A 24,482-nucleotide genomic window follows, 5' to 3' on the forward strand; every position below is an offset into this window, starting at 1 on the left:
ATGGCATACATAAGAAGCACAGCCTTCTGCACTTTAGTACAGTAACTCTCATCCAAACTCTTGTCATTTACCAGTTTACAGCAGGTAATACTAACTGAGTGCACTGTTATATTGACAACATGACTAAGCATTTTGACTATCTTGTTTGTGAACAATGACACAAGGACTTTTCATTCTGATGGCACTGATATGTTCATTGACATAAATACTTACTTTTGAGAGATGAACTAAAGATTTTGAGTAATTTACAGGCTTTTGCAGGAAATCCATTGTGTGGTGCTGTTTGTACAAATTGTTTTGAGAAATGCACATACTTCTTTGCAAATAATAAGTACGATTCGAGAAATGCACCAAAGCGACTGAGAAAAACTGTAAATCAATAGGTCAAAAGTAATGTAAAAGTCATCAAAATGTAGTTTGATTATGTTACTTAAAATATGTAATGTCATGGATTACATTACTAACTTCAATTTTTGTCATGTAATTTGGAATCAGTAACAAACTACCATTTTGTAAGTAATCTACCCAACACTGCCCATAGTAACACCCTGGCAACCATCCAGAACACTAACAACCACTCAGAATACCTTAGCAACAGCAAAGAAATGCCATGACAACACTTTAGCAAACTGATTTCATGATGACTATAAACTAATGTGATGCTCTTTTCATCTTTTGTCGACTATTCACAAATCCTGAAAGAGATACACATGTCCAGTAGCGGAGTCTCTGCTTGCAACCCATTGTAACTAATGATTGCTTTGTGGTAAACCAATCTCTTTGGAAGCAGCAAGGATCAAATGCCCTCATGTGACTATCTGTGTTCCACAACAGTGTCCCACTTTCTCAAGGGATTCAGTGGCCTCTGAGGGACATTGGCATACATTCATCTGCGAACTGTTGTCCTTAAAAAGACCTTAACCTTTCCATTCTATGAGAACGAATCAGATGGATCTCAGATTAGCAAAGAACAGCACTAACACAGAGATTGATGAGCTCAGCGTTGAAGTCTGGATCAAACTTAACGTAATGACGTACAGTACTATTTGCGTGACAAATAGGAATGTTAACTCAAACATTCTGCTTTGCTGAAAAGAGGCGTGTTATTTGTTTTCAAAAACATCAGAACACCATAGCAACAGCCTAGCAACCACCAGAACACTTTAGCAACCATAGCAATTCCTTAAGAACCACCTAGAACAGCAAAGCATATACATTGCAACACCCAAGCAACCACCTAGAACCCCACAGCAACTATTTACATTAGCAAAGCCCTGGTACCTCAACAGAATCCAACAGACCCACAGTTGCAACAGCCTAGCAACCACCCAGAACACCATAGTAACCAAATAGAACACTATAGCAACCGCAGAGCAAAGCCCTGGACCCACAATAACAATCACAGAAACAAATTGTAGAACTACAATAGCAACACCCTAGCAACCATGCAGGACACCATAACAACCACATAGCAAAGCCCTTTAACTATGATAGTAACCACCCACAACAACATAGCAACCCTAGCAACACCCTACCAAGTTATCAACCAACCAGAAGACCATAACAACCACACAGCAACACTATAGCAAGTTAACGACCACCCTAAAACCCCATAGCAACCACATAGCAACACCCCACCAAATCAGCAAACAACCAGAACACAACAGCAACCACGTTGAAACACCCTACCAAGTTAGCAACCAATCAGAACACCATAGCAACCACACAGCAACACCCTACCAAGTAAGCAACCAATCAGAACACCATAGCAACCACACAAAAACACCTTTACTAGTTAGCAATCCATCAGAACACCATAGCAACCACACAGAGACACCCTACCAAGTTAGCAACCAGTCAGAACACCATAGCAACCACATAGCAAAACCCTACTAAGTTAGTAACCAACCAGAACACCATAACAACCACACAGAAACACCCTAACTAGTTATCAACCAATCAGAACAACATAGCAACCACATTGCAACACCCTACCAAGTTAGCAACAAAGCAACACACTAACATCTCAGAACACATTTTAATTATTTGATGAGTTTTACATGTCATGATTTAAAAGTTGTAACAATTTTGATTAATATATTTTCATATTTGAATTAAATACTGATTTAATGTTTGATAATAGTTTGTGTAAAAGTAAAAAGTTTGTTTGACCCATATTCCACCACCTGTTTTGTTTATTGCTGGTTTATATTTTATTATTTTCTTCCTCCTGAAAACTCAGGCAGCAAAAAGATCTCAACCCCATAACATGGATTATGAACCAGCCTGGCCTAAATGGAACAGCACATTTAAGAAACAGGGATAAATAGGACCAAAACTCACAATCATTGCCAATAAGAGAGGTAAGCAGGACCAAGCAAAAAGAGGTTATCTACAGTTGCCCTGTGATGATTTAACGGGTTATGACAGACACGTCTTCCTGTTATATCAAAGATGTCATCATTTGCCCAGTGCAGTTCTAGCACAGAGAGAATTATGACACTTCAGCACAGAAAGAGACCTCAATGGATTAGACAATCAGTATGTCACAGAATAAACAGCGTGCTATGAAAAAAAATCATGTGTTCCTGCATTTATCACGTCAAAGGTACAGCTTAAAAACATTTTATTGACTATGTTTTTCTCACACAGACATAAATGTTTTATCCATTCATTATAAATACACTGAGAATAGGCAGCTGCTGTAAAGCCACAAAAACCACAATCAATAACTCTGGATAATGGCTTCAGGTCTCTGTTAGAGTTGTATGTCAGCCACCTGAATATCTTTGGATTTGTCACAGCATTATGTTCTGATTTTATGAATATACAGGACATTCTCTCTGTCAGACTTTCAGACTATTGCTGCAGACTGAGCAAAAGAACATGGAACGCCACAGGCACTATACGACTCTGCTATAATCTATAAAATATTAGCTGACCCCATGCTGTTTCAAGACGAGGGAGAATTAAATACAGGTCATGGGGAGCACTGATTCTCTGAGTTATTTGTTTCAAGTTCATTTTTAATAAATTCCTCAACAGCCCTAAGCAAAAAACCACTACTACTGAAACTATATTGAGAATTGAACAAATGGATAACTGGGTTGGGTTAAAGATGAAGAAAATTGAAACGCTTCTGAGCCCAGACTAATCTGATGGCAAGACCCAGGCAATTTCATTTTTCTTGTAAAGGCTGAGGAAAAGGAGACCTGATAATTATATTTATAATTGTGGTAAAAGTTCATTGGGAGAGAGAATAAAAATAAAGGTCACCAACCTCATTTTCACACTTGGTTATTTACCATGTTGAAGTATTGAAATATTTAAGCACACTCTTAAAATAAATATTTTTTTTACTGGCATTGATGGTTCCATGAAGGATATTTAAGATCCACAGAACCTTTCCAGTCGACAAAAGTTTCTTTATAGTGGAAGAACATTTAAAAGTTGGTTTAAATAAAGTGGACCTTTTAAGAGCTGGTCACTAGAAGATTCTTTTGAAGAAACAAAACTGGTTGTTCTATTGCTATTTTTAGGTGTGTAGTGAATTTTAATGCATTTCTCCAAACAAGCGTACAACACGTATAATATTTGTCCATGCAAAAGCAGGAATCTTTTTTCTCTTGTGACAAAACAATTGCCCATCCGCAATGGCCTGGTTTACTCTGGTTTACACTGGTTGGATAACAAACACTGTGGACAGATCATGAAGAATGGAACAGAGCATGCATGAGGCAATGTCTGGGGATTGAAGCTGTATGAAGAAAGGCAAAGTGTGAGACTGCCAGGCAGCCACCCACCAATCTGTGAAAATCTGCCTTTCCTTTAATTGCTTGCTTTAGAATGAACATACAATTACATGATCTGAAAGGCTTTTTAAGAATTAACAGCTATACAGCCTCATCTACACATAGCAAATAACAAAAAGAAATAGCCTGACCAACGCTTCCAACACGAGTAAATACAACACAGACAGAAGCAATTACATAAGCATTCTGATAGGCAGTCAACGAGCAAGACCGCTCCAAGTAACAGACCGCCTACACAGCTTCAATAAATTCAAGAATGCCCTATTTATTTTACACACACAATATAGCTGTTTTGTAAATGAAAGCAAGGGATTCTAGCATTAGAAAGCTATAATTATCTGTCATATTCATCATATCCTAAAAGCGCCTTTCTTTAACCAGACATTTTCCAATTACAGCTAAGCCGACCACACAAGCTCAAAAAAAGTTTTAAAAGGAAAGCTCTCATGTCATTCCAAACCCATACATTTTTGTTTTATATTTTTTTTTAAAATGTGTTTTGAAATAATGTGTGTGTGTGTGTGTGTGTGTATATATATATATATATATATATATATATATATACTGTATATATATATTAGTGCTGGGCAACGAATAATCTTGATTAATCGCATCCAAAATAAAAGTTTTTGTGTACATAATATATGTTTGTGTACTGTGTATATTTATTATGTATATATAAATACACACACACACATGCATGTATATATTTAAGAAATATATGTTATGTTTATATATTAAATATATTATTTATATATAATATAAATTATATGAATATAAATATGTATAAATATTTTCAAAATATAAACTGTAAGTGTGTGTCTTTATGTCACGGTTGCCTTCTGTGACAAGACGAAGAACACAGAGACATGGGCTGAACTCAAAACGATAGACTTTAATAAACAATCCAACGGGGTAACACAAGGCAGGGGAGACTCACAAGAAACATATCAACGTTAATACTGGGCGCTAGACACAGGAAAACACAGAGCTTAAATACTCAAACTAAACGAGATAATTAATAGAACACAGGAGGAACAGAATTAACTAAATGGGGACAGGTACAGGAAAAGAAGCAAATATGGGCATACAAGAGGGAAAACTAGGTCAAGGGGAGCATGCAGAGACAGAAAACACACACAGACAATCCTTGGGCGTGACATTACCTCTCCCTCCTGGAAGGTGTGTCCATGCGCCACATAACATCCATTATGGCTGGGTTCTCTAGAGGCCCTTCAGGACAGGTTTACACGGGGATGGCTGGGCTCCAGAGCGGGACCCGTTCCAGGAGGCCTTGGCGGAGCATGCAGTCCAGGAAGCCAATGTGGAGCAGGGAGATCGAGGAGCCATGGCGGGATAGACAGTCTCGGCCTGTTGTGGCGGATCGGCCTCCGTGGCCTTGGCTAACGGCCTGGCCCTTACGGCTGGAGCTCTTATACCCCCTTTCCACCAGCAGGAACCAGGTGCTAGTTCAGAGCCAGTGCTATTGCCGGTTCTTAGTTGGTTCGACTGACGAGCCCTTTAAGAACCGGTTGCTTTTCCACAGGCTAGAGAGCCAATACAGAGCCAGGTCTTACGTCACTGAATACGTTTCATGTTTCGTTTCACAAGCACGGCAGTGGCAGTGCCAAACACAACAGACTTGTTCGAGGTGTATCGGCGCCACGCAGACTGATCGATCGATCGGCACACAACACACTAAAGCACCGCGAGAGTGATCCTAAAGCATAAAGAGCCGTCTGCTTTCCAGTGGCTCCTGCAGCACCCGATGCCACGCACCAAACGGTCCGCGCAGCGCCGATCCATCCCGAACTAGCCTAAACAAACTATCAACAATGGCGGACGTTGCGTTGCTATTGGTGTTCATGGCTTTGCGAACCTACATCGTCATCCAAACACGGCAAATCCAACATGTTCGGGTTTAGCTGCTATTTCAAATATGGTGGTCCAAAGTTTCTGTCGTCTTGTTGGTCACGGTAACCCCGCCCACAGCCCTGACGCAAGCGGTTCTTCCTTCTAGCCCAGTAATGCTTTTCCTGGTTCGGAGCTGGTGCTTTGGGTGTCGAAAGACAAAGAACCGGTTTGAAATTAGGCTCTGGCTCCGAACCAGCACTGGAACTGCTTTGGTGGAAAAGGGGTAATATAGCCCTTGCCCAAAAATTACTTGGGGAGAATCTCGGATCTAGAGGCCCTCCCTGGGCTGGATCCGGGGACTGGAGCTCTCTTTGGGCTGGATTCGGGGACAGGAGCCCTCACTGGGCTGGATACGGGGACTGGAGCCCTCTTTGGGCTGGATTCGGGGACTGGACTTCACTTGGGGGCAGGGGCCCTCTCTGAGCTAAACTCAGGAACAGGAGCCCTCCATGGGCTAGGCTCAGGAACAGGAGCCTTCTGTGAGCTAGGCTCAGGAACAGGAGCCCTCCATGGGCTAAACTCAAGAACAGGAGCCCTCCATGGGCTAGGCTCAGGAACAGGAGCCCTCCTTTGGCTAAACTCAGGAACAGGAGCCCTCCGTGGGCTTAACTCAGGAACAGGAGCCCTCTCTAGGCTATCCACAGGAATAGGAGCCCTCTCTGGACTAGGCTCGGAATCTGAGGCTCTCTCTGGGCCAGACATGAGACCAACTCCTTGGGCTGAACTCAGGAACCGCTTCCATCGAGGCAACAAGAGAAGCAAGCGGCTTGGGAATGGCCTCCGTGGCCATGACAGGAGAAGCAGCCTGCTTCTGAAGAACCCCAACAGACAAGACAAGACCGACAAGACCGACTAGAATTGTTCCTGTGGACAATACGTCAGGGGACATGACTTGATTCTGGTCAGGGGCTGAAGCCTGCACTGGACTCTTGGTCAGGGGCTGAGCCTGCACTGGACTCTTGGTCAGGGGCTGAGCCTGCACTGGACTCTTGGTCAGGGGCTGAGCCTGCACTGGACTCGCGGTGATCTCGCCGAATTCCCACGCTTACTCTCTGTGGGCTAGGGCGGAATAGCGAGAGGTGACTTCCATGCCACGGGGGAAAAAACGAGAAAACAAAAGACTTTCAAAACGACAAAACGAGGAGAATGGGCACCTCTTACATTGTTTAGGTCCGGTATTCTGTCACGGTTGCCTTCTGTGACAAGACGAAGAACACGGAGACATGGGCTGAACTCAAAACGACAGACTTTAATACACAATACAACGGGGTAACACAAGGCAGGGAGAGACTCACAAGAAACACAACATTGACGTTAACACCGGACGCTAGACACAGGAAAACACAGGGCTTAAATACTCAAACTAAACGAGATAATTAATAAAACACAGGAGGAACAGAATTAACTAAATGGGGACAGGAACAGGAAAAGAACCAAATATGGGCATACAAGAGGGAAAACTAGGTCAAGGGGAGCATGTAGAGGCAGAAAACACACACAGACAGTCCTTGGGCATGACACTTTATATATATATATATATATATATATATATATATATATACACACACTATAAAAATACACAGTACACACACATATATAAACAATTTTTTATTTTGGATCACAATTAAATTGTTGCCCCATACTAATGTGTATATATATGTATATATATATATATATATATATATATATATATATATATATATATATATATATATACACTGCTCAAAAGTTTGGGATCAGTAAGATTTTTAATGTTTTTAAAGAAGTTTCTTCTGCTCATCAAGGCAAATCTATTTGATCAAAAATACAGACCTGTGATATTTTTTTAGGATTCTCTTATTAATAAAAAAGTTAAAAAAAGAACAGCATTTATTTAAAAAAGACATTTTGTATTACAATATACAGTGCTATTCAAAAGTTTGGGGTCAGTACATTTTTCTTTTCTTTTTTTCTTTTTTACTTTTAATTAATTAATGAATACTTTTATTCAGGAGGGATGTGTTAAATGAATTAAAAAGTCACAGTAAAGACTTATATTGTTAAAAAAGATTTCTATTTTGAACAAATGCTGCTTTTTAACTTTGTATCCATCAAAGAATCAAAGAAAAAAGTATCACATGTTCCAAAAAACAATATGAAGCAGCACAACAGTTTCAACACTCATAATAAATCAGAATATATATATGCACATGCACATGTTGAAAATCTACAAATGATTTTAACAGATGTTATACAAGCTTTTGTAAATGTACAACACTTTTGCTGCTATTGGTGTGTGATACAGGTAAGGTTAGGGACAGGTTTGGTGGTATGGGTAGGTTTAAGGGTTAGTTAAGGGGTCAACAACACAAATTAATCTGTTTATATGTATTACATTCTTTTGATAAAAGATAAATGAAGTATTTTCTTGAAAAAATTTATTTTCTCCTGTTGATAAATTATTCAAGGAATATTCTGTTACACAATAGTATACTAATATAAGTGTTGAGACAATAAAAGCATTTTTGCAGCCAAATTACAATGTGTGTTAATGTCTTTAGCAATCATTTAGATGAACTTAGGCTAACTAACCACCCTTTACACAAACACTGTTACAACAGCTAAAAGTCCAATGCCCAAAAATATACTAAAAAGTTTATAATCATTTACAAATGATGAAGAGTCTCAACTTTAGATTGGGTACTACAAAAACATGAACAAATAAGTAATAAATGATTCGTTAAGATGTGAAAATAGTACAAGTCAAACGAAGACCAAACACGCAACCTTTACAGACTGTGATTATGAGTTAATCACTAATGTTAACATGAAGTGCTTAAAATGACTAATTATGCAAATGTTTTTCACAACATTGGTAAATGGAAAAAAGAAAAGAAAATGAGGTAATATGTGAACTGAAGTTTAATGACATTTGTTAGAATTCAAAAGTACAATAACAAATAAATTGTATAATTTCTGTTAAAATCATTTGTAGATTTGTAAAAAAAAAAAAAAAAAAAGTGCATGATCTTATGAACTGAAAGTTTACTGGCATTTGTAAACATTAACTAATGATCTGTTAAGCATTATATAATGGTTGTTAATTATTTATTAATGATGCTTCTAACCATTGTGATTCATCTTGTCAAAGTCATTTGAAGAATTTTAAAAAGTACATGATCATATGAATTGAAAGTTTAATAACCTTTGTAAGCATTTTAATTTACATTAAATAATGATCTATTAGATCATTAGATAGTGTTTAATAGGTAAGCATATTGTCTCATATTTCTAACTATGTGAATATATATTAAGTAATGATCTGTTAAGCATTATATAATGTTTCCTAATGATTTATTAATGAAAGTTATTATAAAGTGGTACCTAAGAGGGCCTGTGAAGGTTATAGGTGTGACATTATTTCCTCCATCGTGCAGATTCAATTTAGCATCTCTCCATGCCAAAACCAGATGAGCTGATACAAGCTCTACACAAAAAAAGTGACTGAAAGGCAAGCACTTACAGTATACACAAACCCAAGGATCCACAAACTCCAAAAGTCATAGTAGGTGAAAGAGCCTGCAGGCAGCCAGCCAGAGGAAACAGCAAACAAGATGCAGAGGCAGGTGAGGTGTATGAAGTGGATGGAAAATGTTTCCATTTTGTCTTCTTTTTTTTTAGTTTTCTTACACTTTATTTTATTTATTCATTTAAATTTTTTATAAATGCGGTTTAAATAAATGTGGTTTATTAACATAACCACAGAAAGCTAATGTTTCTCTACCACCACTGAAGAATCACTGTCATAGACTAAGCTGCTGAACAGTTATAAACAATATATACTGCCACCTAGTGGTACATTAATAGTGAAATATATTTTATCTAGTTTAACAAAGAACAAAACTGTATAAAAATAAATAAATAACTATATTTTTGAAAGTTGCAAGTAAAACAAAGATTATTGTAATACGTTTATTTTAGTCTTTCTACTTCAAAATTTCACATTTAGGCCTAATTGTGTTAAATGTGCTACTTGCCGATTTATTGTAATTATTTGTGAAATTTACTAGCAAGTTCTCAGCGAAAATTGTTTCTACACCAATTTTTAACAGTTTTAATCCCCCCACAGACTTTTTCAGTTTTTAAAAAAATCAAGTATAAAACCTCACAACAATGCAGCATCGCATATCAATAAAAAATATTAGGCCCAGTTTGTGTTTCTCAGTATGTGTCTTCTGTAATGAGGTGTGTGGGTAAAAAGCTGTCAGCAGAAGAGCACAGGGCTCTAGTTCACCTCAGGTGCCTCGGTTAATTAGTAAAACACAGCCTGCATGCTGTTTCCTGACAAGCTGTCAGTGAAGTCTGAGGGCATGACAGTAAAATAGCTGCAACTGTTCAGTCTCCTGAGACTGAGATTCCCAGTACACAAGCCTGATTTAAAAGAATTAGACAGGAATAAAAGTGGCAGAGGACTGCTATGGTTGAAACTACTACAAATCATTTTGATATTCTTGACGAATACATTTAGTTGTTTCTTAAACTTTTCAGGGCCAAATAAACAGCCTTTTCAGACTCTTGCTAGATATCTGCGCTAACAATGTCCAGAACATACATGAACATACATGAAATGTTCTTTTCTTTTTTGTTCCTCAGATTGCATAAATCTTAAATGCGCACAGTGTTACAAAATATTCCTATTTCCAAAAAAGTGTAATTTTTTTTTTTTTTTAAATGCAATCAATTTCATAAAGTAAACATTGGAAGCTTTAATTCCCTCTTTGCCTGGATTATCATTATCATTATCGTTTTATAAATGAAATAATTGTTTGTAGATGCATTTCCATAGTTTTTAAAAGACTGAAGTCTGTGTCTTGGAAAAGGATAAAACATTATAATCTGTACATATAAATTTGAACGTACACATTTGGAAAGTTGCTCGATCAAGAGAAGCGTTATTTTCCTTTACTTTTATTTTGAATGCCGTGATGACTTTTATTTTTGATGGAGTGTTGGGAACATAACTCAAATAATACATGTTTTGGATGGAATGTACAAAAAGCCTGAGGATATTGGATTGACAAGAATAGATGTAAGTCCAACAGTGGAAATTTCAGTAATACCTCCTTGGTTACTTCCAATACCTATAGTAGACATTCTGATTTTGGAAGAAATTAATAAAAAAAAAAAAAGGTTATGTTTCCAAGAATGAGATTGCACAAATATACATTGATCAAAATTATAGTCAGGAAATTCAAATATTTACAGATGGATCAAAATATCTTGTTTCAGGAAATACAGCAGTTTCTATATACATTCCTCATGTCAAAATTAGAATTGCAAAAAGGACAAATAATCATTTATCAGTTTACTCAGCAGATATTATAGCTATTCTGATGGCTCTTAATTGGGTCGAGGAAATACAGCCATTAAGAAGTTATTTGCTCAGACTCTTATTCTGTCTTAATAAGTTTATTAAGTGGCAAATCTACATCTAGACAAGACTTATTATGATATCCTTCAAAGCATGTTCAAAATTCACCAGTATAGATTAAGTATATCATTTTTATGGGTACCGGCACATGTTGGGATAGAGGGGAAATGAGGAAGCTGATAAAATGGCCAAGAAGGCTCTAAAACAAACCGATATATATATAAACATATCACTAAGTAAAGCAGAAATGAAAGGAATAATTAAAGGGGCTATGATTAGGAAATGGCAAAAGATGTGGGATGGGGAGGTAAAAGGTCGTCATCTATACTACATTCAAAAACAAGTTGGAAATGGAAGGAATATCTTTGAGAGTAGGAAGCAGGACACAATAATATCTAGACTCCATACTGGTCACACAGCTCTTAATCAATCATTATTTATTATTGGTAAACATGAATCAGGTAATTGCAATAAATGTGGTATACCAGAGACTGTGGAACATATCCTATTACATTGTGAAGCGAAATCAAACCACATGTTGTCAATCATGGTATACTCACTAAATTAAGTAGTTTAAACCATTTGTATTATAGTTTTTTTTTTTTTTTTTACAATTCCCTAACAATAAACAGGTCATACCAGTGACGTCAACTAAAATCTTCATATGAAATCATGAGATAAATGAGAAAATTTCTGATAACTGAAAAGAAACAGTGGACTAAACATGGACCTTTTTTCATAGATGTTTAGAAAATAGGAAGGAAATAGTCGAGTGATGTCATCAGTGTGATTTTCTATTCCAAAATAAAAGACTTTTGTTAAGCGTTAACACCAGTGACACAACTCCAGGGGACCACTGTTTTCATTATATATTTTAGAATATTTATTTGGCATTTAGTTTTTTTTTTATGCCATTTACATCATATATTTGATAGTTATGAATAGACTTTTGTATTTCAAATGGTAGAAAATCCTGTTTTTGACCTCAAAATAAAGCACTTTCCCTCTGTACATTGCTGTGGGGACGAGCAGTTTTGTGGTGCTTGGAATTCTATATAATTAATTTAAAAAAAAATGCCACATTGATGGCTCAGGAAGGTGTAATTGTTCAAATAACATATTGTTTCATTTGAAAATATAAAAAAAATTGTAACCCTAATGTGTATTTCAAAAGTGGACGGTATGTTGTCACTAATATCCGTCAAGCTCCACATTCCAGTCCAGTAGGTGGCGGAAATGCACGTTTTAAGTGGGATTGCCAACCGCCATTAAAAAGCAAAGAAGAAGAAGAAGAAGAAGAAGAAGAAGACTTTTATTTTGATACAGGCCGGCAGTGACATCACTTGGTCACTGTCGCTGCCTCCATGCTGGAGTTGATGTAACAGGCGTGTGGATCGATCATTGTGCCGGTGTTTGAGATTCATTGATCGGATAAACGGCGATCAGACGGATCTGTCAGCAGACATGTCGTACTGCAAGCAGGAAGGTATGCCTGAACTAACTCGGACCGTTTAAACCCATTTTATGCTCATCATTCACTGTTGTTTAGCGGTACAGCTAATGCTCATGCCCTTAAAAGTCACTCTCACCAGCCATGGTTGGTAATATCAATGAGTTATTTAAAATATTTATGAGCTGCAAATAGTCTTGTCAAATGCGTCGTGTTATATTATCTTATACTGTATGTGTCTAGTGAGTTTGGTGATGAATTACTGATTTATTGGTTAAACTACAGTTGACAATTCTAATTAATCAAAGTCAGCAATCACTCAATAAAATATCGTTACGTTACTGTAATTCAATACGTTTTCCATGAGTCCTATATCTGATTTGTTTTGATGTAGTTATTCAGCCATCATAGCCATGTTGTGTCACCCTACATGAAGCAGGTGCCTGCAAGGTCATAACCCGGGCAGTTCATAACCTAAAGTCCACCAAATGGTTAATTTATTAATTTTGAACACATTGTGAATTATGTAAACATTATAATATAACATGAACCTAAACACACAACATTACAAATGTTATTTTTATTTAAATATTATTATTATTATTATTATTATAACTTTTCATTCCCTTAGTTCTGTGTAAGTGGTTCATTTATTTCTTGTGTACAGACCAGAGTGTTTTGGATTTGTGGATAGTTTTATAAAGTGTAAAGGTGTTTCATTACACAGAAAATGCAGTCCAGCATCTGTAATATTTCATCTGGTCTGTAAGACATTGAAGGGGCTGTTTGCCCACCAAATTTAGCATAGTACAGTGTTATTATTTTAGTACAATTTTTTTTCACTTGTATTTATTAATATGTTTTATATATATATATATATATATATATATATATATATATATATATATATATATTTATTGATATTCAGTCTTCATTTTAATTTTATTTTAATAATTTTGTGATTTTGTAATTTCTAGTAGTTTTGTTTTTAATATTTCCATTAAGATTTAATAGTTTAATACATTATTATTATTATTATTATTGCTGTTGTGCTTAAACATATTTCAGTTAATTGCCAAAGGCAACATTATTTATATTTAACATATATTTATTCATACTTGAGCCTTAATGCGGTTACCATAAATGTTTTTTTTACTTTATTTGTTTTTTTAACAATAATAACACTGGTCTAGTGGTCAGTTAATATATGATTTTTAGTGGCTGAATGTTTGATACCCCTTAAAACTATTTGATAACATTGTATATAACTTCCTCCTTGTCTCTCACTAGGTAAAGATCGCATCATATTTGTCACAAAGGAGGATCATGAAGCACCCAGTAATGCTGAGCTTATCGAAGATGATCCAAATGATCCATATGAGGATCACGGTAAGTTTTTGAACTAATATACTAATCCTAAATATTAATCCTTGAAAAAAGAATTATCATTTGGCGTAGTTCAGCCAGAAATATGGCTTATCTTGTGTCTTGGATACTCATTTTTACACTCATTTCATTTGATCCTACAGGTCTTATTCTCCCTAATGGTGATATAAACTGGAACTGCCCGTGTTTGGGTGGTATGGCCAGTGGCCCTTGTGGACAGCAGTTCAAGGAAGCCTTTTCTTGTTTCCACTATAGTAAAGAAGAGGTAAAGGGTTCAGATTGTGTGGAAAACTTCCGGAGTATGCAGGAGTGTATGCAGAAGTACCCTGAGCTCTACCCTCAGGAAGATGACAATGACAGCGCCCCCTCTGGTGGGGCGGATACTGCGCCCACAGACTCTGTCCCTACATCCTCTCCTGATTCCACACCAGCAACCACAGAGAACCCAGCAGCTAGCTAATATTATTTTGGCTTCATTCCCTTCACACCTCACAGCAAAGACAGCTTCACTTTTGATTATGAAGAGATGATATCTAACTACGCCACTGGATCGATGCTCTCTACCTGACTGCATGGTGTACAGAGATACAGGAAGCCCTTAAATGTCAGGTTTTGTGAATCACATATTTGAATTACGTTCACATGCACTTAAGGGACCTATAAAAAAATTTAAAAAGAGGATCTGTATGAGTGGCAGGTCAATTTACACTTGGCCTGTGAAACATTAGCTGTCATTTGAACCATCCGGCTTTGTATTTTCTGGTTATTATTTGCTCCACAACCTAAGCTTAGCTTGTTTGACTTGTGTGCTACAACGGATCAAAGGCCAATTGGCATTGGAGATTGAATAAACAAAACAAATAAACATTTCATGTGCTGTTTTGTTGTAGAACACGGTTAAACAATTTTATAATGAAGTAATGTTCTGTTGCTGATGTGTTCGAAAGCATGTAGCCCAAGGTTGCACACAAAGTACAAACATTTGGGGGTGTGAGCAAGTAAACCAGTAGCCTTACCCGTCATCTGATGATAAAAATATATAATTTGTTGGCGTTAAACAATTCTAATGGCAAAACAACACCTTATAAATGAGTAGATCCTCTGTTTAGTAAGAACATGCAAGTATCTGTTGTTCCAAAGACTAATAGGTTTTGTTCAGTTGAAGTATCTTAACACTGAGGTCTGTTTCTAGATCCATTTTCAACATGCTAATAATAAACAGTGTTAAAAAATGTGCTAATATCAGATCCTTTTTATAACTCTTAAATATGTTTAAGCTTATTGATATATTGAATCAATGACATTTCTTCATCCAAGAATGACTGGTTGGGTTTGATTTGCCATTCAAAGCCTTAATGTGATTTTCCTTGTTTTGATTAAATGATCTTTTCAACTGTGATATACCTGTTTCTGAAAAATCCTTTAATAAAATAAAAGATACTGAGTCCAAATCATGCATGAGCACTAGGAGAATTTGAATCAGACCGTACCTTTTTGTTTTTCATTTTTCAATTGTGTGATGTTCAAATGCATTTTTAAAAACACTTGACTGAAATGTAGTAAGAGAAGCAAATAAAATAAGTGTGAATGAATCCCAAAAATGGCCTGTGGATTCACTGGAAGAAACTAATTTTTGAAGATGATAATCTAGAAACTACAGAGAAATGAGTACAGAAACAGTTCATTCAATCTTATGAATGCAATATCCATGTTCTTCCACGTCCTCAATGCAACAGCCACCAAGATGACAAGTTATTTTTTTTAAGAGTCTTGCTCAAGTTGTGCTGTATGACAATTACGGTTATTTAAAGTGGCTATTCAGTGCACGTTGCCATGCGACTTCTCTATGAATCTTGTTTCTGGTAATTACCCACATTCCATTTCAGTTGCATCCGGCGGTCATGGTCCATTTAGGATCCGGCTGCCTGCTTTGGTACAATGGCATCGTTTCAAGTGAGGGCTTTCAAGTTTGGGCAGTGTGCTAGTGTACATTTGGGTGAAGTCTTGCTCATAAGCAGCCCTGATGCAGTGCTTCTGTGACCTGAAAGCCCAGGATGGGGGTCCAGGGCACTACTAGACTCTGCAAGGTGACCAGTAGCCGTCCTGAGTCAACATCCTCGGGACCTGCCAGTAGATAGTTCCCACCTAAAGATGGAGACATAAAAGTCACTGCTCTAATGGCAAACTTGACTGAATCAAAGCTGTGACCCAAATAGTTGTTGGGTGCTGTACCTGGGTTAAGGATGGGACAGGTGCAACCACGGCTGGTCCAGGAGAGCGGATAGAGACTGTGTGTACCCTGGGAGAGAGGCAGTTTTCCAGAACGAAACACCTTCCTCACCTTCACCAGGACAACTGCGTGTGTGCCTTTATCATGAGCTGACAGCACGCTGGCTTTGATCACTATGAATGCCACAAACAGTAAATTCTAACATTAGATTTAAATGTTCAGACAGCAAGTGTCAACCGAATCGATTCATAGCATGAAATTAAATTAAATGATTCAATACATTAAAATGCCTCACCATATGCATGTTTCATCTTGCAAAGATCTGACACACTTTTCAGTTTCTTTTCCTTACAGCTGCACTTCCCTGTAAAGAATTAACAAGAAACATTTCACAAATTTATATATTTAATCTCACAAGACACATCCTGGTCACAAAAATTAAGCATTTTCCACAAATAAAAGGACGGCTAATTTTAGGACCATTACGATCAAATGCAGTCACTTTTTTTTTTTAATGATAATTAGATGTTTTTACCCCAAGTTCTCATTATCGCATGGAGTATGAACATTTGATTTTTAAGTTAAGATCATTTAAATAATAAAATATATAGACAACTATTTACAAAAGAAATGAATACTTTTATTTAGCAAGGTTGTAAATTGATCAAAAGTGACAGTAAAGACATTTATAATGTTACAAAATATTTATTTTTAATAAATGGCATTCTTTTGAACTTCCTATTCAAAGCTGAACTTTCAATGTTTTAACTCTGTTACTTTAAAACCACAACAGTACTTTACAACGCTACTGTTTTTATTGGATTCTTTATCAAATAAATGCAGCCTTGGTGAGCGGTGAGAGTTAGAAATCTATTAAAAAAATAGTGTTCAATCATATACTAATTTTTGCAGTACTGTAATGAGAATATTGCCATGAAAACAATGTCACAATACACAATGGTCCTAGAAGTATTTATATTTTTGTCTTATTTCAAGTTTGGAAGGTTTGTGAAATTTGCCCATTTACACAGCAATACATAATTATCTCAGCCTTACATGTGAAGGAACCACATAAAAAGACACATTTTTGAAAAGCCACAACCTGAAGTCACATTTCGTGCTGTGGTTTCCCACGTTTCACAATAGCTGCTGTTAGTGTGGAATGTTTTGTTCCTGTAGTCAGCTCACCTGTATAGTACAGCGCAGAGACGGCCAGTTCTTTAGGCCACACCCTCTCGTCCTCTTGAGGTTTAAAGTGGGACAGTTCAGGAATTTTCCCACCAATTGGTACATTGTAAAGCTTGATACCGCCTTTGCTGTTAAAGGAAATTGATACGACGACAAAAATCAATTTAAAAATCCCCAACAGGTATGCAATTATAATCGACCTAATTAAGTCCCTAAAACCAGATATTGACATTTGAAATTCTCAGTGTTTTAGTTTCAAATCACAAACAGCAAATTTAGAAAGAAACGAAAATGTAGTCTGACCTGTCTAGGCAATGACCTGTGACGGGATCACAGGTCAAAGGGCACACACAAGATTTGCAGCCCTCCTCTCCAAAGCCCCAGAACCCTGGTAGACAGTGGCTGCAGGTGGTGCTGCCCACACCAGGTTTACAGTGGCACTGTCCACTTCTAGGATGGCACCATGGGTTCCCGCTGCCGGAATGTACTGGCACCGACCCAACTGGGTCACACCAGCATCCTGCCATGAAAAAAAATCTTTGGTCTTTGGTCATCGGTTCATTAGCTCTTCCCACTGCTTTCGTGTCATACTGCCACCAGTAGGAGGCAATAAAAGACTGTAAATGATTGCGAGGTTAACCATTTTGATACAAAAAAAGTGAAGAGGCTGCTAGGCTGCTAAGACATTGATGGGTGGCTTATTTTATGTAAATTTTTCTCATTTTTCATACTGTATCATACTGACCGTCAATATGCTTTAATAAAATAAGTACATTTTGGGATCAGTTGGGAATAATTATTTGAGGGCAGAACCCTTTGAGATCTCACTGTCCTTTTCTATTTGTGCCTTCCTTTCTTTTTAGCTGTCTTACGTGTGCAAGCATGCGGGGAGTTGAGAGGTCTGGCAGGGTGACGGTGGTATCCAGGACGACAGCGCTGGCACCGGCGGCCCACAGTGTTATGCTGGCAGTTGTCACAGATGCCCCCGCTACTGCCCCCTGTGGACAGCCACACTCGCTGGGAGAAGTGGCAGCTCTCTGCGTGGCTGTGACATTCACACTCTTCAGCGACAAAGAAAAAGTTGGGGACAGAAAGAGACATTATGGATCAAAGAATCATCCAAGAACCTGAAAAATAATCCTCGACATTTTTACTACCAAATAAAAGTCCTTGTAACAGCTTTTTGCATTGTAATTTAAGCTAATTACTTTTTATAATATATAAGGGCGTTTCCCTGCAAGGGAGGCAGTGTATCCTATTGGCCAATATTACAAAATATAAAATTAAAAAGTGTATAAATAACTTGTTTTTCTAAAGAAACAATGTTCAACCGCGACACCAGCAGGTAAAGTTACAGCGAGAGTATGCATCTCTCTCGCCTCCCCTGAGCCCACTGAGTTTTAACAGACCCCCGGCCTAAAGCATGCCGCGAGTTTGGTGGGGGGTAATTGAGAATGAACGGGGGAAAGTCATGTGAAAGGAGGCAATAGCTCCAATGCAATATGATTGGATATAACTGGTTATGATTGGCTGTAAATCTCCATGTTTGGAGATTTCCAGAGCTTTGATGACCGATGACCCAAAAAATGTAAAAATATTTACATTAAAAAGAATAGCAGGAATAGCTGAACATAAGTGCATGAATAAAATATATTGTTATTGCTACTGCCTTGAGTTATTATTTTGAATTAAATGTATAATTCTTAAAAACTAACTTGATAAGATTCATACTTTGTTATATAGGAATCATGATATATATATTTTGGTTTTAGATATACATGGGATCCCTCCTGCATTAGAAAGCACCACTAATTATGGCATGATAAAAAGATAGAAAGACCTTTCGTAGTGCAATTTCCATTTTGAAGGAATAAAGGAATTTAAGGCTGAATCAACCCGTACAGTAAATGCACTCACTCTGGCATGGGTTGCTCTCCCCGCTGCTTCCGTTGGCTGCTCTCCAGGGCTGGTCGTTGTAGAGAGGGGCACACCTCTCGCAGTGCTCGCCCACTGTGTGGTGGGTACACACACACTTGCCAGACACCTGCGCTCCAGAGGAATGATTCACTTTCAGTTGCTACCCATTCAAGCCTCACAAAGCCTTATAAAAATACATATAACAGCCCACTTCCTATTCTCCTAAATACTGGGTGAGTTCACATACACCTTCAAATATGCAGAAGAGGAAACAAGTTGCTTCACACATTCACTCTGTCATTTACAGGTAGCTGCGCTGCTGTTCATCCCAAAAATCACTTACGAAATGGACACACTTACCACATTACTAGGTTGCAGGCTGTCTTGTCCTTCATTTTCAGGAAGGCAATGTTCAGCATGGCCATGACACAAACACGTCCCTTTAGCCAGAAGAGAGTACACAGCAAATGGGGTTAAATCCAGAGGATCAGAACTTGGTGTCGGAGCAGTCAGCGGCCTGCTGTGAATTGTGGGTAAAAAGGGTGGGTTTGACTGTTCTGGGACACTTCGCTGGCCCTTTGAGATGGGACACTGTTGAGATTTTAAGAGCTGGATTCGTAAGTTAGTCACTGTCAGACGGGACAGCGCCTCAGGACTGTAGGGATCAACAATCCCACTTCCCAATCCTATGGACCGGAATATGATCTAGAAAACAAATAATTATGAATGACCATATTCACACAGATAATACACCCAAAAATGAAAATCCTGTCATAATTTTCTCCCCCTCGTGACTCTCTTTCTTCCATGGAACACAAAAGAATATATTTTGAAAAATGTTGCAGTCCCATCTACTGTATATTTTGGATAAAACACACCATGGACGTCAACGGGACTCTGTTGAAACTGTTATGTTTTTATGTTACACAGGGGAAAATTCATAAAGGCTTGGAATGACATGTGGGGGAGCAAATGATGACATAATTTTCATCTTTGGGTGAACTGTCCCTTTTAAAAGCATTAGAGAGACATAAAGAATTTAGATTGAAATGTATGTACTCAAATGCGGGAATATTTGGTTTAAACGTTGTTTAAAATGGATCATTATAAGCCATTTTGTATGTTGATCACCACAAAAATGACAGAAATTGCATGCTTCTAGGGGTGGGCAATATGACCAAAACCTTATTTCACGGTATGAGAAATGTTATTTCATTATCTCGATATAGCTATTTTTTATTTTATTTTATTATTATTATTATTATTAAAAATAGGAAATAGAAGCATATTACAAACACAATAGGACAAATAAATATGAAACAAACAAGTTTTTCAGCTACAGTAAGCTATATTTATTTAAGATGCAGTAAGAAATATTAGAAACTGAATAAAGTGTATAAATAAAAAACTGCATAGTCTTCACTGTATAAATCAAACATGAACTGATTCTTATTAAAGATCCAAAAGTGATTCAGTCAAGTGCAGTGAGTGATTAATATTAATAATGACAGACAGCAGCAGGTAAATATACTGCTGTCCCTTTAATACCAATTTCACGGATCCAACATACTGATACACATTCTGTTTTCACCCAACTGTTTATGTTTACGACATAACCGACAGTGTTTACGTGAATACTCCACACAATGGGCATTTTGACATAATTGTGTGCACATTTGACCATTCAAGCACAATAAAATTCTAAAGAGATCTGTTTTCGCGATCGCATGCGATGTCAGTCGACACAAGCACTGCATTGAGTTTTGTTTCACTGCTTATTGCACTTAATAACTCTTATCAAATGTGTCCCATTAACTCTTTATTTTCTCATTCATACATGTTTCTCTATCACCTGAAGGTGTATTTAATGTTTAATTAGTACTATGTTGTGCATATATATTATTTGCATACTGCGGAATACACAATATAGACACTTTATTCCACGGTAACAATATATACTGTCATACCGCCCAGCCCTACATGCTTCACATTTACACTTACTACAATGCTGCAGAATTGGAATTTACAAAAAAAAGATGTTTTGTGGTGCTTATTTCCATCCTTACCTCTCCTCGGCTGCACGGGACTGCATTAGAATATCTGGAAGTGCAGAGAGATCCTGGTTGACTTACATCATCAGGAAGCCCGAACATCTCAGTGCAGTTCCCGGCAAACAGCTTTAGTGTCTCCCAGGTCTGGCCAAAGTCCTGCGAGCGCTCCAACCTCATAGCAGCAGGACGTGGGGAACGGAATAACATCACAACGTGACTCATGCAGAACTGTGTCTCCAAGTCAAGACGGATTTCTTCCTGTTCTCCAGTGGCCGCCGCTGAGCCCCACCAGGTATCTGGATGAATAAACGGGTCATCGGCCATGAGGGCAGGAGGATGGAGCTCTGCTAGACAGCGTGGCTGGGTTGGCAGGCAGGAAGAGCTATTAGTGCAGCAGCTAGTCAGCGTGAAAAGGGTCCTGCCACTGGCCAAGTTACCCATAGGAGGGCTGCAAGCACGGCCAACACATCTGGACTCTGTGGAAAAGAGGAAACATGCACATGCATTCACAAACAAATCCAGAGAAACTTTCATGCTGATGATTTGAAATGCACCATTTTTGTACACTGAACTTCTGTAAACACTACAGTCAGGTTCTGGCATGTCATAGCACAATGTTTGACAACCTGAGCCTTTAATGAACCTCACAGTAGAGCTTTCACAGAACCAAAAAGTGTGTGATTTCTTCTGCAAATGTTGCAGAACTGCAACAGTTGAAAGATATGACAACATAAGTGAAAGGTTTTTCAATAGAAAATGAATTTTTTTTTTTTAAATGCATCAATTGTGCACTAACTTGTTATCCAAATGTGAAATGAATTACACAGCTTAAACTTTAAATAAACATAAAATGAAATAAATAAACGAAAAATACAAACCAGATCTCACGGTTTATGCATTTGATCATTTGATTATTATTACAAGTAGCAGTCTGGGTATTTTAATGACTCTTCCCACAAATGGCAAAAGCAGTATTTGGTAACTGTTTAATATAATTTCTTTAGGCATCTGTTAGAAATCATTTAACAATTAAATGAAATTAGTTTAAAATAATCATATAATGCTTAAAACATAAGTAGTTTGTCTATACATGTGTGAAAATATATGGAAATATATGAATAAAAGTAGACAGATAGACAGATAGATAGACAGATAGATAGATAGATAGATAGATAGATAGATAGATAGATAGATAGATAGATAGATAGATAGATAGATAGATAGATAGATAGATAGATAGATAGATAGATAGTTTTCTATCACTTACCTGTGAAGCCCTGCAGGAATCCAGGAAATAAGATCACTGCGCACTTCAGAATCACAAACTGAGGACTCCAAAGAGGTTTCATGTTTAGCAGTCTGGATGTAAAGGCAGGTTAGTTATCCATAGTTAGAACAGATAAACCATCATGTCCCAGTGCATGTTCAGTTAAGTTTGGAGAGATCTCCTTCACTGTCTGTTTGGAAACAGAGTTTTCTTCACAAGTTGCATGAACTCCAGCTGCTGGTAATCCATTTTCAGAGCGAGTCAGTGAGAAAACTTTTCTGCTGGTGGTGGTGATCTGGGATGCACCTGTCCAAACGGCACGCGGTTCATTCCCTTAACATTGTTGTTTTTGCGCATTCAGATGAAGAGGAAACTATTGTCCTTTATGTATTTAGACATGACAGCCCTTTCTAACTGAAGGTAAAAGAGGGATAAAAACGCGCAGGTTACTTTGGTAATAGAACTGTGTCGCTTCTATAGGTAACGCGCAGCGTTGTTCCTGCTTCCCAAGAGCGCAGATGCGTGACTGTGATCCACTGGCCTGAATCTAAAGCATTGAACAGATCGAAAACGAGCTCTCTTCTGCCCCACAGTGGAATTATACATTAGCACAGTTCCCTGCCGATATTAAACAAGTGATCTTGATTACATTTTTTTCACGGTACCACGGAAGCATCCTGTGAAACCAAAAGATAATAGAAACGGGACACATACATATTAATTCATTATTTTGTCTTTAATATTTTATTTATTTCAGACAAGTTTTAGTTAGTTAATAGTTTAACATAGTCCTCATGACATTCCAAAGACATTTACTCATCTTTCATCCGTGGAAAGCAAAATGAAATATTCATCTTAAGGTCTACACTGCTCTTTTCCATACAGTGAAACAGGAAATAAAAAAAAAATAAAAAATAAAAATATGATTTGACCACATTAATATGTAGTATAATAATACAAGAGTGTATTATTATTTTTATTACTTATTATATACTTTTTGAAAATGAACTTTTACATTAATTTACTGAAACATTATACACTGAAACAATATATGTCTCCTTCACAAAGCACTAATGGTTTTCTGCGTCTTTTATTCTGTGAGTTTGCAGGTGGGTGCATGTGTGAATTAGGTCAGATTCGCTGGGGCTGGAGAACAAAGTTAATGTGATCCAGCCACATGGAGAATTCCAGAAACTGTCTATACATGTATACCAGCACCAAAACCTGCTCTCCTTAATGGGGTGAGAGATGTGACTTGATGTGCCTTTTCCTCCTGGTTTTAAACAGCAGTAGTTCTGTATCATGGGTACTACTGTTCTGTATCTGTATCAAACTTCAAATACATACAAATATATATATATATATGTGTGTGTGGACTTCTAGATGTATATTGTGACATGAGGAAATACAGCACTATGTTACGTTGGAAGAATGTTTCTGGCTGGTGGTTATGGAAATCATAAATTCTCTACATAAAACTATTGCCATTTGCACATTTAAAGGAGGAGGTAGTGTATATTTTTAAAGGTATTAAATGTAGTTAGAGCTGAACTGTCCCAAGGTTTCTGCCTTGAGTAGCGATGCAAAAGCTTTGGAAATGAATTCGACTGAAATTCAGAAAAATCCTCAGCCTACTTTGACATAATCCAACCAAACAGCTGATAAAAATGTCACCATAATCCATACACTAAAAATAATTCACACAACTGTAGTCATTCAATTAACCGATTAATGTTATGTGAACCTTTGGGCTAATATACAAGTCCATAATCCATAATATCGCTTCCTAGTCCATCCACTTTTGTTTAGAACTGTTTTGGACTGTTTTTGCTTGTAAACAGTGTTTTAATTTGTCTT

At 37.3% G+C, this 24,482-nt stretch overlaps 2 protein-coding genes across 3 annotated transcripts; one reads left to right on the forward strand and one right to left on the reverse strand.

The window, feature by feature from the left end:
* Nucleotides 1-12,433: 12,433 nt before the first annotated feature.
* On the forward strand, nt 12,434-14,958 carry chchd4a (coiled-coil-helix-coiled-coil-helix domain containing 4a). The gene is made up of 3 exons (XM_058791882.1): nt 12,434-12,622; nt 13,877-13,975; nt 14,116-14,958. Exons 1-3 carry the CDS (start codon nt 12,601-12,603, stop codon nt 14,430-14,432), a joined length of 438 nt encoding a protein of 145 aa, XP_058647865.1. The 5' UTR covers nt 12,434-12,600; the 3' UTR covers nt 14,433-14,958.
* A 148-nt stretch (nt 14,959-15,106) lies between these two features.
* Nucleotides 15,107-23,154, reverse strand: si:dkey-202e22.2 (netrin-4). Of its 2 annotated transcripts, none has more exons than XM_058791865.1 (10): nt 22,626-23,154; nt 21,440-21,834; nt 19,668-20,012; nt 19,308-19,434; nt 18,263-18,451; nt 17,694-17,910; nt 17,391-17,518; nt 16,498-16,566; nt 16,205-16,375; nt 15,107-16,117 (listed from the first exon to the last, which is right to left on the reverse strand). In XM_058791865.1, exons 1-10 carry the CDS (start codon nt 22,705-22,707, stop codon nt 15,981-15,983), a joined length of 1,860 nt encoding a protein of 619 aa, XP_058647848.1. In that variant the 5' UTR covers nt 22,708-23,154; the 3' UTR covers nt 15,107-15,980. The 2 variants fall into 2 exon arrangements, with proteins under 2 accessions (XP_058647848.1, XP_058647847.1); XM_058791864.1 differs by having other exon boundaries at nt 21,374-21,834.
* Between the last annotated feature and the right edge of the window lie 1,328 nt (nt 23,155-24,482).

The sequence above is a fragment of the Onychostoma macrolepis genome, chromosome 11, assembly GCF_012432095.1.
Source record: "Onychostoma macrolepis isolate SWU-2019 chromosome 11, ASM1243209v1, whole genome shotgun sequence".
NCBI classification, from domain to species: Eukaryota; Metazoa; Chordata; class Actinopteri; order Cypriniformes; family Cyprinidae; genus Onychostoma; species Onychostoma macrolepis.